General features: G+C 44.3%; 1 protein-coding gene across 1 annotated transcript; it reads right to left on the reverse strand.

The window, feature by feature from the left end:
* Positions 1 to 901: 901 nt before the first annotated feature.
* Positions 902 to 1,837, reverse strand: LOC135193186 (taste receptor type 2 member 40-like). Its single transcript, XM_064176728.1, has one exon. It carries the CDS (start codon positions 1,835 to 1,837, stop codon positions 902 to 904), a length of 936 nt encoding a protein of 311 aa, XP_064032798.1.
* Between the last annotated feature and the right edge of the window lie 13,527 nt (positions 1,838 to 15,364).

A 15,364-nucleotide genomic window follows, 5' to 3' on the forward strand; every position in this document is an offset into this window, starting at 1 on the left:
CACAGCCCCAGCTCCCTCAGCCTCTCCTCATAGGTCTTGTGTTCAGAATGGTCATTTCAACAAGATTTTCTAGCCTGGACAGGTGCATATATGTACCTAGATCTATTTGCACTGTAATCACCACCTTAGTAATCCTCTTTCAAGAAAATCAAATGAAGGCATATAAATATATTTCAAACAAGTGATTCTGCTTTAAGTAGATATTTAATCACTGAAATATCAGGTGCATCCTGGAATCCTAACACCAATTAATCTACTTGTGAGTGTGATTCCATTATATTCATTGGCTGTACATTTCAACATCTTAATATTTCCTTCAGATTATCATTCAAGTAGTTCTTCATGCTTAAGAGAATGTTTTGTTTGTGTGTCACACCAGCTGGAACTTGTATGACATATTAAACAATCAAGTTTTCAGGTTGTCATATGAAGGATCCTTTAGCAGAGAACTGATATCTGTGATCTGTGTAATTTTTGCCTCTGTTTTAGCTCCATGTTTTGTTGTTCATTTTTTTCTTTCAATTCCAACATATCTTAAAACTGCCTTAAATTGAGAATCTGAAATCACAAAGCAGCCTGTGCTCGATTTGTTATTTAAATGCATTAGAGAATCATAAAATCAACCAGGTTGGAAGAGACCTCCAAGATCATCCAGTCCAACCTATGTTTCCTTTTGGTGTATTCTTATTCTTGCTCTTAATCACATAAGACTGAGGGGGGAAAAATAGTGCAGAGGATAAAAAAAAAGGCAAACCTAAATGTCTCTTCAGATACTCTGAAATGTTCTAATCACAGAAATCTCTGAAAGATGAAAGTTATTGACTAAGAGAAAAGGCAGCAAAACAGTGCATGCTTAACAGTCTTGATTCCAGGTTTGTTACTGGTGAATGTTTCTCTCAAGCTATACTGTGGGCCTCTTCCATAGGCACTTAAGATGCTGGCAAAGGATCCTAAATGCCAGTCTCAGCTTTGAGTTGACCACGATCAGTATAACAGAGTGTATGGAAGGATATGCCCCAGCTACAATTAAGGCTACTGCAACTTTTGCAGCATCTTTTCTTTGAGATGTGGACAGGATCAGCAGAACTTGAGCTACCACACTAGAAATATATAAGACCAAGAATGAAATGATGGATTTGATGACAGTTAGATGAACATCTATCAAAGGATCCCTGAAAGTATTTGCATAAGATTGCATAGTCTTTCTGTGTTTCCACAGAGAAGCAATTAATGAAGCTGAGGTTACCACAGATAGCACTAGAGGGAAGAAACAACCTATGAAGTAGAGAAGCAGCAGGTACAGATGTGAGCTATCCCAGTAAGTGCTCTGTGCTGTGCTGTTTTCTCTACAGTTTCCTGTTGAGCTGCAGAGGTAAGTGCTGGATGTAATCCACAGAAAAGGAAGGGAAGTCATAGAAGAGATCACCAATGATCCTAGGAGCAGCCACGGGACCATCCCAGCTATCCTGAGCTTGATTTGCAGCAGCAGCCATTGGGTGACATTGATAATCCTTACACAGTAAAGTACATAGAGCCAGGTACTGAACCACAAACTGGAATGGTTCACAAACATCCACACAGCACCAAAAGCTTTGTACACAGCAGCCAACTTAAACGCATCTGTAAAATAGAGACTATGGATGTGCATCAGTACAGTCACCTGCAAGATCCATCTTGATGTGCTCAGAAAGATGAGGATCATGTCAGCAGAGGAAATTTTTTTGGTTTTGAACCAGTTAGTGGCATTAACAGCTGTAATAAATCCATTTCCAATAAATCCAACAGCAGCTTCCACAGCTACAATACTTATTGAAATAATAATCACCGGGGGCAACATCTTGCTGCTTTGGTCACCTCTGCCTGGTCAGCTTGTGGAGCTGTACCTGAAGTGAAGCAGACCTGATGGTGTCTGGCTAGCCCCAGCTTCAGCCTAGTCACCCTTATATCTAGGAACAAAAAGACATTTGGAAATGATAGTGGAAAGTGATTATTGATGTCCTTCCTGAGTGTGCAAATCAGAGAAGGCTTTAATAATGAATTATAGCCTTTTACTTGCATAAGATTTGCCTATGCTTTTCCTTAGGGATATAAATAGTTAGCAACATTAATCTTCTCATCTTTTTGTTGAATTGTTTGCATTCCTACCTAGAATTACAGAAAGCTCTGTGGTTTTCAGTTTACAACATGCCTGACAACATGTATCATGCAAACCAAGACAGGCAGCAGCATGTGCTGGGACATGACAAAAGGTCTTTTGTTGTAACTAGTGACTCTCACAGGGCTTTGAAGGTTTAGCTGTTATAATGAGATCAACTAGTAGCAGCAAGAGGAAATTATGTAGCCTTCAGCCCTGTTCCAAGGAAGCACTTCAGACAAAACAGCTGGATTATTAATCCACGTATTTGACCAGATCTTCTATGTTAGATCTTGTGTTGGGTCAATGTAGATCTATGTTAGAACTCATGTGTTGGTCACATATATGAGATCAAAAGATGACAGTGACCAGTTTGTATGATGAGCAGTGGATCAAAGTTCATCTAGTAGAAGCATGTTAAAAGCCTCACTTTGTCCAGCTGCTTTCACTGTCCCAACCTCCATCCCACCTGTATGGCACAGAGAATTTGCTTCATGTAGCTGTTGGATCTAGACCTGTTCTTCTTTAAGGAGTGAAAATCTGTTCAACCATCTACATCCATAGCCCTGACTGCAGTGATGAGCATTGAAATCTAGAGCAGTGGGTGGAGGCTATTAATCTGCACCCTGCAGTAGTGTATATTTATAAAGCAATCATAGAATCATAGAATCAACCAGATTGGAAGAGACCTCCAAGATCATCCAGTCCAACCCATCCCCCAGCCCTATCCAGTCAACTAGACCATGGCACTAAGTGCCTCAACCAGGCTTTGCTTGAACACCGCCAGAGGTATCAATTCCACCACCTCCCTGGGCAGCCCATTCCAATGCCAATCACTCTCTCTGACAACAACTTCCTCCTAACATCCAACCTATACTTCCCCCAGCACAACTCGAGGCTGTGTCTCCTTGTTCTGTTGCTGGTTGTCTGGGAGAAGAGACCAACCCCACCTGGCTACAGCTTCCCTTCAGGTAGTTGTAGATAGCAACGAGGTCACCCCTGAGCCTCCTCTTCTCTAGGCTAAACACCCTCAGCTCCCTCAGCCTCTCCTCATAGGGTTTGTGTTCCAGGCCCTTCACCAGCCTTGTTGCCCTTCTCTGGACACGTTCCACAGTAGTAGAAATTACTCTTTCACTGTTGAACCTTGTTTTCTCCATGTGTTCTCACCTTCTCAATTCCTGACTCAAAAAGCAAATCTATGAATACAATATTGGCACATTAATATTGTCAATATATTATTTCTTGAATGAGAGAAATGTGAAACAAAAAACTGAGCCTTTGACAATGGTGCAAAGAACAGCTGAGATCATTTGGCCATTAAAAGTTGTCATTGTCCCTGAGGCAGTAAAAAAAAGCCTGGATGAAGCACTTAGTCTGCTTGATTGGACAGGGTTGGGTGCTAGGTTGGACTGGATGATCTTGGAGGTCTCTTCCTACCTGGTTGATTGTATGATTCTGTGAAATCTCTTGAGCACTAAGAGAGAAAAGTACTACCACTAAGATTCTTATATTAAATTCAAACAAGCAAACCAACAAAAAGTAGGGGAATATTGCTCATGTAAGATGCAGAAAGAAGCCTTGTGCTAGTTTGAGCCTAGCTAGAACGTTTGGGTGAGAAGAACTAAATTATAGGCTGTGAAAAGGAAACAATGGTGATGTCTACTTCACTCATAGGCTTGCTGAGATGGATAAGAACAAGAACATAGGTAACAGAGAACAAGAATATAGATAACAGAGTTGCTCTCTGGGCTTTGTGGGCTGCACCTCTGTCTCTAACCTAACCTGACGTCTGTGAGACTAATCCATCTGCTTCCTAACCCCCTGGCCAACCCCTCAATCTTCCTTGCACATAAGGCAACATCTTGGGTAAGGTAGAGGGGGAGGAGGAAGGTGGTTGGGAGCCCCTCTTGGAGACTCAGGTGTCTGGGAGGGCTGTTGTGTTTCTGTATTACTTTTTACCTTGTATATTTCCATCTATAGCTGCATAGATTGTAAATACCTGCTTGTATCTTGTGCTAAGCTGTAAATAGAAAGCTCCATTCAATTTCCAGAGCTGCTGAGTCTAGTCTGGGTGATTTTCACAAGTGTGGGGTGGCAGGGAACACTCAAACCATCCCAAAGCCTACAGAAGAAAACTTGCAAAGAAAATTGTGTAGGAGAGCTCTTGAAACCTCTGTTTAAGGTACGTACCCAGATGCAACATTCTTGGCTCTCCTACCAGCTGTTTGCACCTGTGACAGTTCCCCAAATGTTTTATTAAGTGTTCCTCACATATTTGACAAGATGTAGAAGGCTTGTGAACCTCAATAACATATCCTATATCTGGTAAACAACAAGAAATTATGCTGCCATTTAACACATTCCTATTTTATACTGTATAAAGAAATAATGGCACAAAATAACTCCAAAATGCATGTGAAAGGGCGATAATCTATTTCATCATTCATTTGCAAGTTGTCATGTTGCTGTCCTTATTGTACTGGAGCTAATGTGCTGTTAATTTCAGTACAACACACTTCTTCTGTTTTTTCTTCTTCTTCTTCTAGAAAGATGTTATCCAAATGGAAGATTCATCAGATGTCAGGCAAAGAAAGAGCCCTTTGAAGTAGTGGCAAGAGGTCTAGAAGATCGAACAGCGCAATGCAGAAGAAAAGGAATGTGCAATTGCAATTCATGAGAATGGTGAGAGCCTGGAATGGGTTGCCCAGAGAGGTAGTTGGGACCCCATCTTTGGACATATTTAAGGCTAGGCTGAATGAGGCTGTGGGCAGCCTGATAGGGTAGGGTGTCCCTGGGCATGGCAGAGGGGTTGGAACTGACTGATCCTTGTGGTCCCTTTCAACCCTAACTGATTCTGTGCTTCTGTGAAGATGCTGGATTCCCTTGTGTTTGTATAACCAGTGTGCCATTTCGACAGCTGACTGCAATTCAAATCCCTTTGTCAATACTGAGCACCACCTGTGATGTAAATTTAAATGAATCCTGATTTTCATTGCTTGCTTACTCTTTTTGAGTAATGTAAGTGGCACATGTCACAGCAAATCCTTCTCATGGTGGAAGTCAGCAATATTTCTGGCACTGCCTCTAGGAGAGGGAAAATGTTATCTGTTCAGAAAGATTTATATTGAAATCTCTCCTTTTACCACTGCAGTACCAGCATGAAGAAAGCAAAAGCCTGTATTCTGGTAATCTCTTTCTGGATGAACATCATTTGAGTTACAGCTTTTGCACAGTGCTGGGGTTGGGTTGTCTTGGCTTATTTAGCTCTAAAGAGAATTAACAAAGAATCTTCAGTTCAATCTCTTGTTTATTTTCCAATAAGCAGTTGCTATGTTGATGTGAGCATTGCTTGGGGTAGCACAATACAATCACAAGATCATAGAATCAACCAGGTTGGAAGAGACCTCCAAGGTCATCCAGGCCAACCTAGCACCCAGCCCTAGCCAATCAACCAGACCATGGCACCAAGTGCCTCATCCAGGCTCTTCCTGAGCACCTCCAGGGATGGTGACTCCATCACCTCCCTGGGCAGCCCATTCCAATGCCAAGTCACTCTCTCTAGTCTCAATCTGGGACAGGGAAAGAATATCCTCCCTTGTACTGCTGGCTTGCCTGGCTCCAGACATTATTCCTCAGTATCTTACCAGCTTTTTAACTTTGCATTAATGAAATAATAGTTTGTGTGATTGCTACAGCATGAAATAAAAAGCTGTCAAATCCTTGAGAAAGTACTCAGCACAATGATACAGGTCTGCTTACTGCATTGAAAGTGTTCAAATAATATTCTTCTCAAATGAGAAGCTCTGAAAAGAAATGACAGTCTTGGGTCATGTTCCAAATCTTGGAGATCTTGTGCATTTTTTCCCTGTGTTTTAGGCTAAAATGAAAGAAACAGAAGGTGATTTTATCCTGTCCTTAATCGATTTCTGCCCATGGATTTTTCCTGGGACAGATGTAGTCAGATTTCCATAAAATGAAGTGACTTACTAAGCTCTTCAGGGTGGGAAAACAAACCTCCAGAATATGGCTTGTTAAGTGCATGCAAATCTCTTAGATGTGGAAAGTGAATAGAATCACAGAGCCTTATATGTTAGAAGGGACCCCCAGAGAGCATCAAGTCCAACCTCTTTGCCAAGGTAGTATCACCTAAGATAGTTCACACAGGAACACATTCAGATGGGTTTTGAAAGTCTCCAGAGAAGGAGACTCCACAGCCTCTCTGGCCAGCCTGTTCCAATAAGTTGATGTTTTACTGTCTTTTGCATACAGGAAAGAGAAGATATCAAATGAGAGAGCAGTTAAAGAAAACAAAAGAAAATGGCTTTTCACATGGCAAGTTGTGCCAGAGGAGGTACAGGCTGGATGTTAGGAGGAAGTTCTTCACAGAGAGAGTGATTGGCATTGGAATGGGCTGCCCAGGGAGGTGGTGGAGTCACTGTCCCTGGAGGTGTTGAAGAAAAGCCTGGCTGAGGCACTTAGTGCCATGGTCTGGTTGATTGGCCAGGGCTGGGTGCTAGGTTGCACTGGATGATCTTGGAGGTCTCTTCTGACCTGGTTGATGCTATGATAACATCTATGAAAGAGATGAGACTCTGTCATAAGATACTGTCGGTGTTGAAAGGCTGCATAGATTCAAAGGGTGAGCAAACGAGCCTGAAGAAATGAAATCATTTGGGTGCTGCTTAAATCCATAAATAACATTTCTGGTTCACATAATCTCTGTAGAAGTTCCAGGCTTGGGAGAGTAACAGGAGAGAGCAGAATTCATATTTGCCCAGTTTGCACTATCCTTTCTAGGAACTCTGCTGCCATCAAAGGGAGGTCACTGAACCATAGAATCATAGAATCATAGAATCAACCAGGTTGGAAGAGACCTCCAAGATCATCCAGTCCAACCTAGCACCCAGCCCTAGCCAGTCAACTAGACCATGGCACTGAGTGCCTCATCCAGTCTTTTCTTGAAGACCCCCAGGGACGGTGCCTCCACCACCTCCCTGGGCAGCCCATTCCAATGCCAATCACTCTCTCTGTGAAGAACTTCTTCCTAACATCCAGCCTATACCTACCCTGGCACAACTTGAGACTGTGTCCCCTTGTTCTATTGCTGGTTACCTGGGAGAAGAGGCCAACCCCCACCTGGCTACAATGCCCCTTCAGGTAGTTGTAGACAGTAATAAGATCACCCCTGAGCCTCCTCTTCTCCAGGCTAAACAGGCCCAGTTCCCTCAACCTCTCCTCATAGGATTTGTGTTCCAGGCCCCTCACCAGCTTTGTTGCCCTTCTCTGGACATGTTCCAGCACCTCAACATCTTTCTTGAATTGAGGGGCCCAAAACTGGACACAGCACTCAAGGTGTGGCCTGACCAGTGCTGAGTACAGGGGCAGAATAACCTCCCTTGTCCTACTGGCCACACTGTTCCTGATGCAGGAGCCAATGCACCTTTGGTCCCAACGAGTACAACTGAATTAATGTTGCTGTGTGATGCTGCCTCGTGATGTCTTTTTGCTGCTCATGTTCTGAATTATTACAGTTCTTCCATGGTTTTGATTATGTCCAACTGTAAAACATAACCCACAAGCCACAGCTATGATAAGTGGTATTCATGAAGTACTGTGGTCCCAGAAAAGATTTGAATCCCATCATGCCAAAGGCTGTAAACACATGCATAGCAATAAGAGCAATTCTAGCCCATTTAATATAAGGAGAAAATTAGGTTCAACCACAGTTTTATTGGATCCAGAATGATCTCCCAAATGAAACAATTTTATCTGCTCAGAAGGATTCACAGTGCTGTTTCAACTCATAACTCTTCATATCTAGTAATAAAGCAGAAGGACAAATTCTGGTTCAGTTTTATCCCATTCACATGACTAACAGGAAAATAGAGTGGAATTACTCTTGGTTTACAGTGTAGTAAACAAGAGAATAAAGCTCATTTCAGAAATGGCACTTAGTTACTCATTTCACTCTCAGAAATAACTGCTCTAAGTGCTTTTATTGAAGATTATCTCATTCTTCTTTTAGGTCCTGACTATTATTTCAATCGTGTTCAACTAGTTTGCATTTAGCTTTATCATACAGATCTGACTAAAGCCAAGCAGCTGAAGTTTGACTTTCCCTGAGAAAAGCAGAACACTAAAAATATCTCTGCAATGATCTTTCCTACAGATTTCTTTTACCCAGCTTCACCTTTTAAAGTTATTATTGTTTAAGATGAGGACAAAGAGGAAACACCTCAAAAAGTTGCTGTCTACAACTGCCTGAAGGGAAGTTGTGGCCAGGTGGGGGTTGATCTCTTCTCCCAGACAACCAGCAACAGAACAAGGGGACACAGTCTCAAGTTGTGCCAGGGGAGGTCTAGGCTGGATGTTAGGAGGAAGTTGTTGGCAGAGAGAGTCTTTTGAACACCTCCAGGGATGGTGACTCCACCACCTCCCTGGGCAGCCCATTCCAATGCCAATCACTCTCTCTGTGAAGAACTTTCTCCTAACATCCAGCCTAGACTTACCCCAGCACAACTTGAGTCTGTGTCCTCTTTTTCTATTGCTGGTTACCTGGGAGAAGAGGCCAACCCCCACCTGGCTACAGCCTCCCTTCAGGTAGTTGTAGATCACGCAGGAAAGCATCCAGATGGGTTTTGAATATCTCCAGAGAGAGAGACATTTTCTCTGTGTTGTGTGCCAAGATGTGAATCAACTCCAAATGTATGGAGTAAGAGGCTCCAGACTTGTTTTGTGAGAGGCCAGCAACATTTCTGATCTAACACCACAAATTCAGGGGATCTGTTTGCAAATCAGACAGACAGCAGGTTATGTTTTATTGTGTTCCTCCTTTCTGCATCTTAATCGTGAATATGATTCTCTAACACCTCCTTCACTCAGGAAAACTCTGTCTGATTGTTCTGGTTGACAGTGCTGATCAACTCACAGTAGCCACATTCTCCTGCCTCCCACTCCCCTCTTTGGCTGAGCCACAGAGTCTGTATGATGACTAAGGGCAGTGAAACTCAATTTCTCGTTCTGCTGTGCTTCCCCAGGCTTCTTTGTTGCTTTTAAGTCCCTCTATGTGTTGGTGTGCTCTTGTCCCCACAGTTCAGGCTCCGAGGGCAGCGTCCAGCCACTTAGCCGATCCCACGGTGCCCCCTAGTGGCCATTCCTTCACTTCTCACTTCACCACTCCGCTCCTGCAGCGCTGACTTCAGGTCCTGCAGCACTCTCACTTAGGGTGTTCCAGAGTTCGGTTTGGTTTGGTTTAGCTTGTGCCTGCAACATGCCCCCCGTTCAAGAAGGACTGGGAGTCCCCATTACAAGAGGGGTGTGGAGATGCTGGAGTGTATCCAGAGCAGGGCCAGGAGGATGCTCAGAGGGCTGCAGCAGCTCTGCTGTGAGCACAGCCTGAAAGAGTTGGGGCTGTGCAGGCTGGAGAAGAGAAGGTGACCTTCTTATAGCCTTCCAGTATCTGAAGGGGACCTACAAAAAAGCTGGGGAGAGACTTTTTAGGCTCTCAGGGAGTGACAGGACTAGGGGGGAATGGAGCAAAGCTGGAGATGAGTAGGTTCAGATCAGAGGTGAGGAGGAAGTTGTTGAGCAGGAGAGTGGTGAGAGGCTGGAATGGATTGCCCAGGGAGGTGGTTGAGGCCCCACCCCTGTAAGTGTTTACGGCCAGGCTGGCTGAGGCTGTGGGCAGCCTCCTCCAGGGTAGGGTGTCCCTGGGCATGGCAGGGGGTTGGAAGTGGATCATCCTTGTGGTCCCTTCCAAGCCTGACTGATTCTATAATTCTATGACAGGGAGCTGCTTGAGGGAGTCCAGCGCAGAGCCACAAAAATGATCACTGAAGTTGTACATCTTCCTTATGAGGATAGGCTGAGGGAGCTGGGGCTTTCCAGCTGGGAGAGGAGGAGACTGAGGAGTGACCTGATTGATGTCTATAAATATGTAAGGGGTGAGTGCCAGGAGGACGGAGCCAGCCTCTTCTTGGTGATGTCCAGAGGCAGGACAAGGGGCAAGGGGTGGAAGTTGAGGCATAGGAGATTCCATGTGAACCTGAGGAAGAATTTTTTCACTGTGAGGGTGACAGAGCACTGGAACAGGCTGCCCAGGGAGGTTGTGGAGTCTCTGTCTCTGGAGACATTCAAGAAGCATCTGGATGCATTCCAGTGTGAGCTGTTCTAGATGATCCTGCTCTGGCAGGGGGGCTGGACCAGATGATCTTTCGAGATCCCTTCCAGTCCCTGACATTCTGTGATCCTGTCATTCTGTGCTCTTTTTCTAAACTCAAAAAAGATTTTGTTAAGAGTTTCTTAACCCTATCCCCATGGGATATTACTTGAGTCAAGCTTATGTTCGCTCTGTTCTGCAGGTAAATGCCCAAGTTCCTGCACTGCTCTCAGTCACAGCAGTTTGGGCTGAGCTTCAGCTGATGCTTTGAGCTGCAGCTGATGGTCTGAGTTCAGCAAGGCAGGATTTCTGCAATAGGGCTAGTTATTGCAGAAATCAGCAGTGATTTTTGACTCCATCAGCATGTCAAGTGGAAATAATACCTTCTGTGTAGAAGATTCATTGTGAAATGGAAGGCAAAACAGGGGCTTGGGGAAAAGATGCTAAACACATCCATATACTGTGTTCTCCTAATATTGGTGCTGCAGAGATTATTGGAATGACATTGAGAGAAAGGGTTGGGTATATGAATCAAGCCAGTCTTCTGAGGGCTTGACAAAAGAGGCTCTCATCCCAAGAGTTTGTTGGTGTCTCATGCTGCAAACCTCAAACACCTCTTGAGCAGAATAAAAGGAAGAGGGTGAATGAGTAATTGCAGTTATGTAAGCAAGAGCATTTTTATCTGTGAAGGTACTTAGAGCACTCGACCTAAGGAAAGGGAGGCAGATGCAAACTCCTCAACTCTTCTCTTACAACTGAAGATGTACCATGCCCCATCTGCTTCTTAGGGTCCTCAGTATTATCTTACTTTCAGTATCATGCTCACTTAGCCTATGAAGGGAAGAGAGAAGGCCCCAGCATACCATGGCACCTAAAACTTAGTTCAGTAGCAGCTATAGATTAGTCAGTACTGGAGGCAGAGAGGAGAGTATCACCTGTAGCTCCTGACAAACTGACTGGTGTGGATTAGGCTCTGACTTTGGCTTTGCTTTAACTGAGTCCACCTTTGTGTCACCAGCACACTTGCTGCCAGTGCACTCTGTTCCCTCATTCAGGTTATTGGTGACTATATCAGGCTGCTAATAGCATGCTTGATAAAGAGGGGCAACTGAAAACACTGTAAACTTTTGCTAGTTCCCAAATCTCTCTACTTGTTTTCTGCACACCATTATTCTCTGTGCCATGACACACATTGGTGCTCCTGAAGGAGATGCTGCATGGGATTGCCAAAGAAGCTATCAAAGGACAGCACCACTAATGACTTCATGTGGATGTGACCAGAGAATTCAGTGTTTTACAGGCACCATACTGTAAATCTTGGAAGAAAACTGGGTGATGGCAACAGCAAAGAAAGAAAGAAACAAACAAATCCCAGCCTTTTTCCTGGAAGGGAAACAATTTTCACAAACACAGGAATTAATATGGAAGTTTTGCAGAACTGGGGCTTAGGCAGATTTGTTTTCCCAAACAGATTCATCCATCCTTAATCAGCAGCCCCAGCTGTCCCTGCTGGGAAAGTCTGCATCTCTTTTTCTGCTTGTCTCTGGCTGTGCTGAACTGGCATTTCCAAAAGTAATTACCTCATGAAGTGTAGCTGAACACCCAGAAATGCTAAGAATTGCTAATTCAGTGCCAGCTACAGTGATTCACCCAGCTGAAAGTGCTGGTTCAGCTCAGCAAGAGTTGCAGGGTGACAAGGGAAGCCAGGACTTCACCAACAGGGACAGGCTATTTGGCAGTTGGATTGGGAAGGGCTGGATGGCTGCTTATGAAATGTAGACTTAAGACACTATTTCAAGCTACACATTAGTGAAGTGCAAGATAAAAGAAATGAATCTTTTTGTATGTGTGTGTGTCTGTGCTTGTCTTTGCATGCACACAGACAGTGATCATCACATGTGTCCATAGCCAGCGATCATCAGATGTGTCCACAGCAAAGTTGCAGATGATACCAAGCTGAGTGGTAGTGTCAATATGCCAGAGGGATAGAATGTCATCCAGAGGGATTTGGACAGGCTGGAGAGGTGGGTTTGGATGAACCTCCTCAAGTTCAACAAGAGCAAGTGCAGGGTTCTGCACCTGGGATAGAACAAACCTTGTCAGCACAGGCAACAGAAAACAGCCCTGTGGAAAAGGACTTGGGGGTGCTGACGGATAGGTGAGAAGCTAGACATGAGCAGACAGTGTGAGCTTGCAGCACAGAAGGTCTGGGCTGCATCAAAAGATGCATTGCCAGAAGATCCAGAGAGGTGATTCTGCCACTTTGCTTTGGTGAGACCTCACCTGGGGTACTGGAGCACTGGGGTCTGGAGCACTCATTATAGGAAAGGCAAGGACTTGATGGAGCAGGTCCAGAGTAGGGCTATGAAAATGATCAGGGGGTTGGAGCACCTCTGCTATGAGGACAGGCTGAGGGACCTTGGGTTGTTCACCTTGGAGAAGATCAAGCTCCAGGGAGACATATTAGTGACCTTCCGGTACCTGAAGGGGGCCTGCAAGAAGGATGGAGACAAACTATTCACAAAGGCCTGTGTTGACAGGACAAGGGGCAGTGGCTCCACACCAGAGAAGAGTAGATTTAGATTGGACATTAGGAACAAGTTCTTTACTGTGAGGGTGATGGAATACTGGCCCTGGAGATATTCAAGGTGAGGCTGAACAGGGTTCTGGGCACCCTGGTCTAGTTGAGGATGTCCATACTGACTACATGGGGGGAGAGGTTGAACTAGATGACTTGATGAGATCCAATCCAGACCACCTCATTCCATGATTCTAGGAGCTGGGGTTGTTTAGCCTGGAGAAAAGGAGGCTCAGGGGTGACTTCATGGCTGTCTACAACTACCCGAAGGGAGGCTGTAGCCAGATGGAGGTTGGTCTCTTCTGCCACACAACCAGCAACAGAAGAAGAGGACACAGTCTCAAGCTGTGCTGGGAGAGGTCTAGGCTGGATGTTAGGAGGAAGTTGGCAGAGAGAGTGATTGGCATTGGAATGGGCTGCCCAGGGAGGTGGTGGAGTCACCGTCCTTGGAGATGTTTGAGACTGGCTGAGGCACTTAGTGCCATGGTCTACTTGATTGGCTAGGGCTGGGTGCTAGGTTGGACTGGATGATCTTGGAGGTCTCTTCCTACCTGGTTGAGTCTATGATTCTGTGGTTTCTATATGCATCTTGCGTCTCATTGTGCTTCCGTATGTATTAGTGCATGCACACAATAATTATTTAGTTGACTGGCTAGGGCTGGGTGCTAGGTTGGACTGGATGAGCTTGGAGGTCTCTTCCAACCTGGTTGCTTCTATGATTCTATACTATTAGTCTACATAATGCAGAGTGAAGCTGCTGATCAGTGAAGACTTTTATTTACTGAAAATTATTCTTTGTGTCCATACTCCACTACTTCATCAAGTAGTGAGTTGTTTTGCTATCACCATCCTTGATTGAATTATTCCTGTAGTTCAGAAGCAGTGATACATCAGACTAAGAAAGTAGTTAACTATTCTAAAATCAAATTGCTTTGCAACCCAGTGGTCTGTAATCAAGAAACTGAAATATGGTCTCCTTTCCATAGTCCTTTGTCGTTACAAGAAGTCAGCTCTACCCTCTGCAATAACATCTTAATTTGCAATACCCTATCTTCTTTTAAGATGCTCCATTGGATGTGGTAAATACACAAGCTCACTCACAGTGACTTCACATCTGTTCTTCCAATGTTGCTTCCTGTATATTCAGATCAAAACAATCCAGTGATGAAGTACCATTGATGTCTATACTTTGCCTAACATTATGCACAGCACTGAGATATATTATCTTTCATCCTGAAGGATCTCAAAGTGCAGAACTGTCTGCTATTGAAACTGCTTATTCTCCACAGAAACTCAGCTGTCACTGAGAGAAAAACAACACCAGCAGTCATTAATTCATTCTGCTCTGTGTGAGCTACAGGGAGGTTCTCTGATTTTGAACTCTTATCAGTGTGGTTATGTATTATTATGTTAGGAGGAAGTTGTTGGCAGAGAGAGTGATTGGCATTGGAATGAGCTGCCCAGGGAGGTGGTGGAGTCACCATCTCTGGAGGTGTTGAAGAAAAGCCTGGCTGAGGCACTTAGTGCCATGGTCTGGTTGACTGGACAGGACTGGGTGCTAGGTTGTACTGGATGATCTCAGAGGTCTCTTCCAGCCTGTTTGCTTCCATGATTCTATGATTCTAAGTATTGCTTTCATCTACATCCACTGAGTATCACTAACCTCCAGGGGAACTGGGCAGCAGGGACTGTGAGATTTCTCTGGCCACAGTAGGCAAACACTTCAAATTAAATTGCAGCTCAGAAACATGATGGTGTCATCTGCTCTTATTTCTATTGTTTAAGCGTGATCTGCACAGTTATTATCACCTCACAGAGACTCACACTCCACATTGTGGGATTTGCATGAAAACAACAGCTGTCAAACACCAGTAATTGCAAGAAAGTACCAGGGTGGGAAAAAAAAAGGCATCCATAAATTCTCCTTGGCAAACTTAACAATTTCATCAGAATTAGCTTCTGCATGACCAAGTGAGATAGAATCCCATATACAAGCATGTGGGTCCTCCAAGTACATAAAAGTTAGCATTAATTAAAATGTTTATTTTCCATCTGTACTTTACAATCCATTTCCATCCAGTCTGCTCTCTGTGTGCACTCCAGCAGAAACTTTGCAATCCAGGCTTTCCATTAAGATCTTTTGCAATAACAAGATGTGACACACAAAGAGCAGTTGCAGCTGGGAGCGGGAGAGAGCATCACTCTGGGTGCAAGCAGCCATTTGCATGCCTCCAAGCCAGCTGTGTGGAGATTCAGCTAAAGTATCTCCATCAACCACTGAACTCTTGGCAGTGGACAATGGGGATGTCACAGAGGAATCCCTGTAGAAAAGCAGAGATTGTGACAGAGCAAACAAAGCATCTAGAAATAAATCCTTGCAGTTAAAAAGCTGATAAGATACTGAGGAATAATATCTGGAGCCAGGCAAGCCAGCAGTACAAGGGAGGATATTCTTCCCCTGTCCCAGGTTGAGACTAGAGAGAGTGATTTGCCT

The sequence above is a fragment of the Pogoniulus pusillus genome, chromosome 3, assembly GCF_015220805.1.
Source record: "Pogoniulus pusillus isolate bPogPus1 chromosome 3, bPogPus1.pri, whole genome shotgun sequence".
NCBI classification, from domain to species: Eukaryota; Metazoa; Chordata; class Aves; order Piciformes; family Lybiidae; genus Pogoniulus; species Pogoniulus pusillus.

Coding starts and splice junctions, on each gene's coding strand:
- LOC135193186 (XM_064176728.1), bottom strand. CDS start 1,837: ATGTTGCCCCCGGTGATTATTATTTCAATAAGTATTGTAGCTGTGGAA.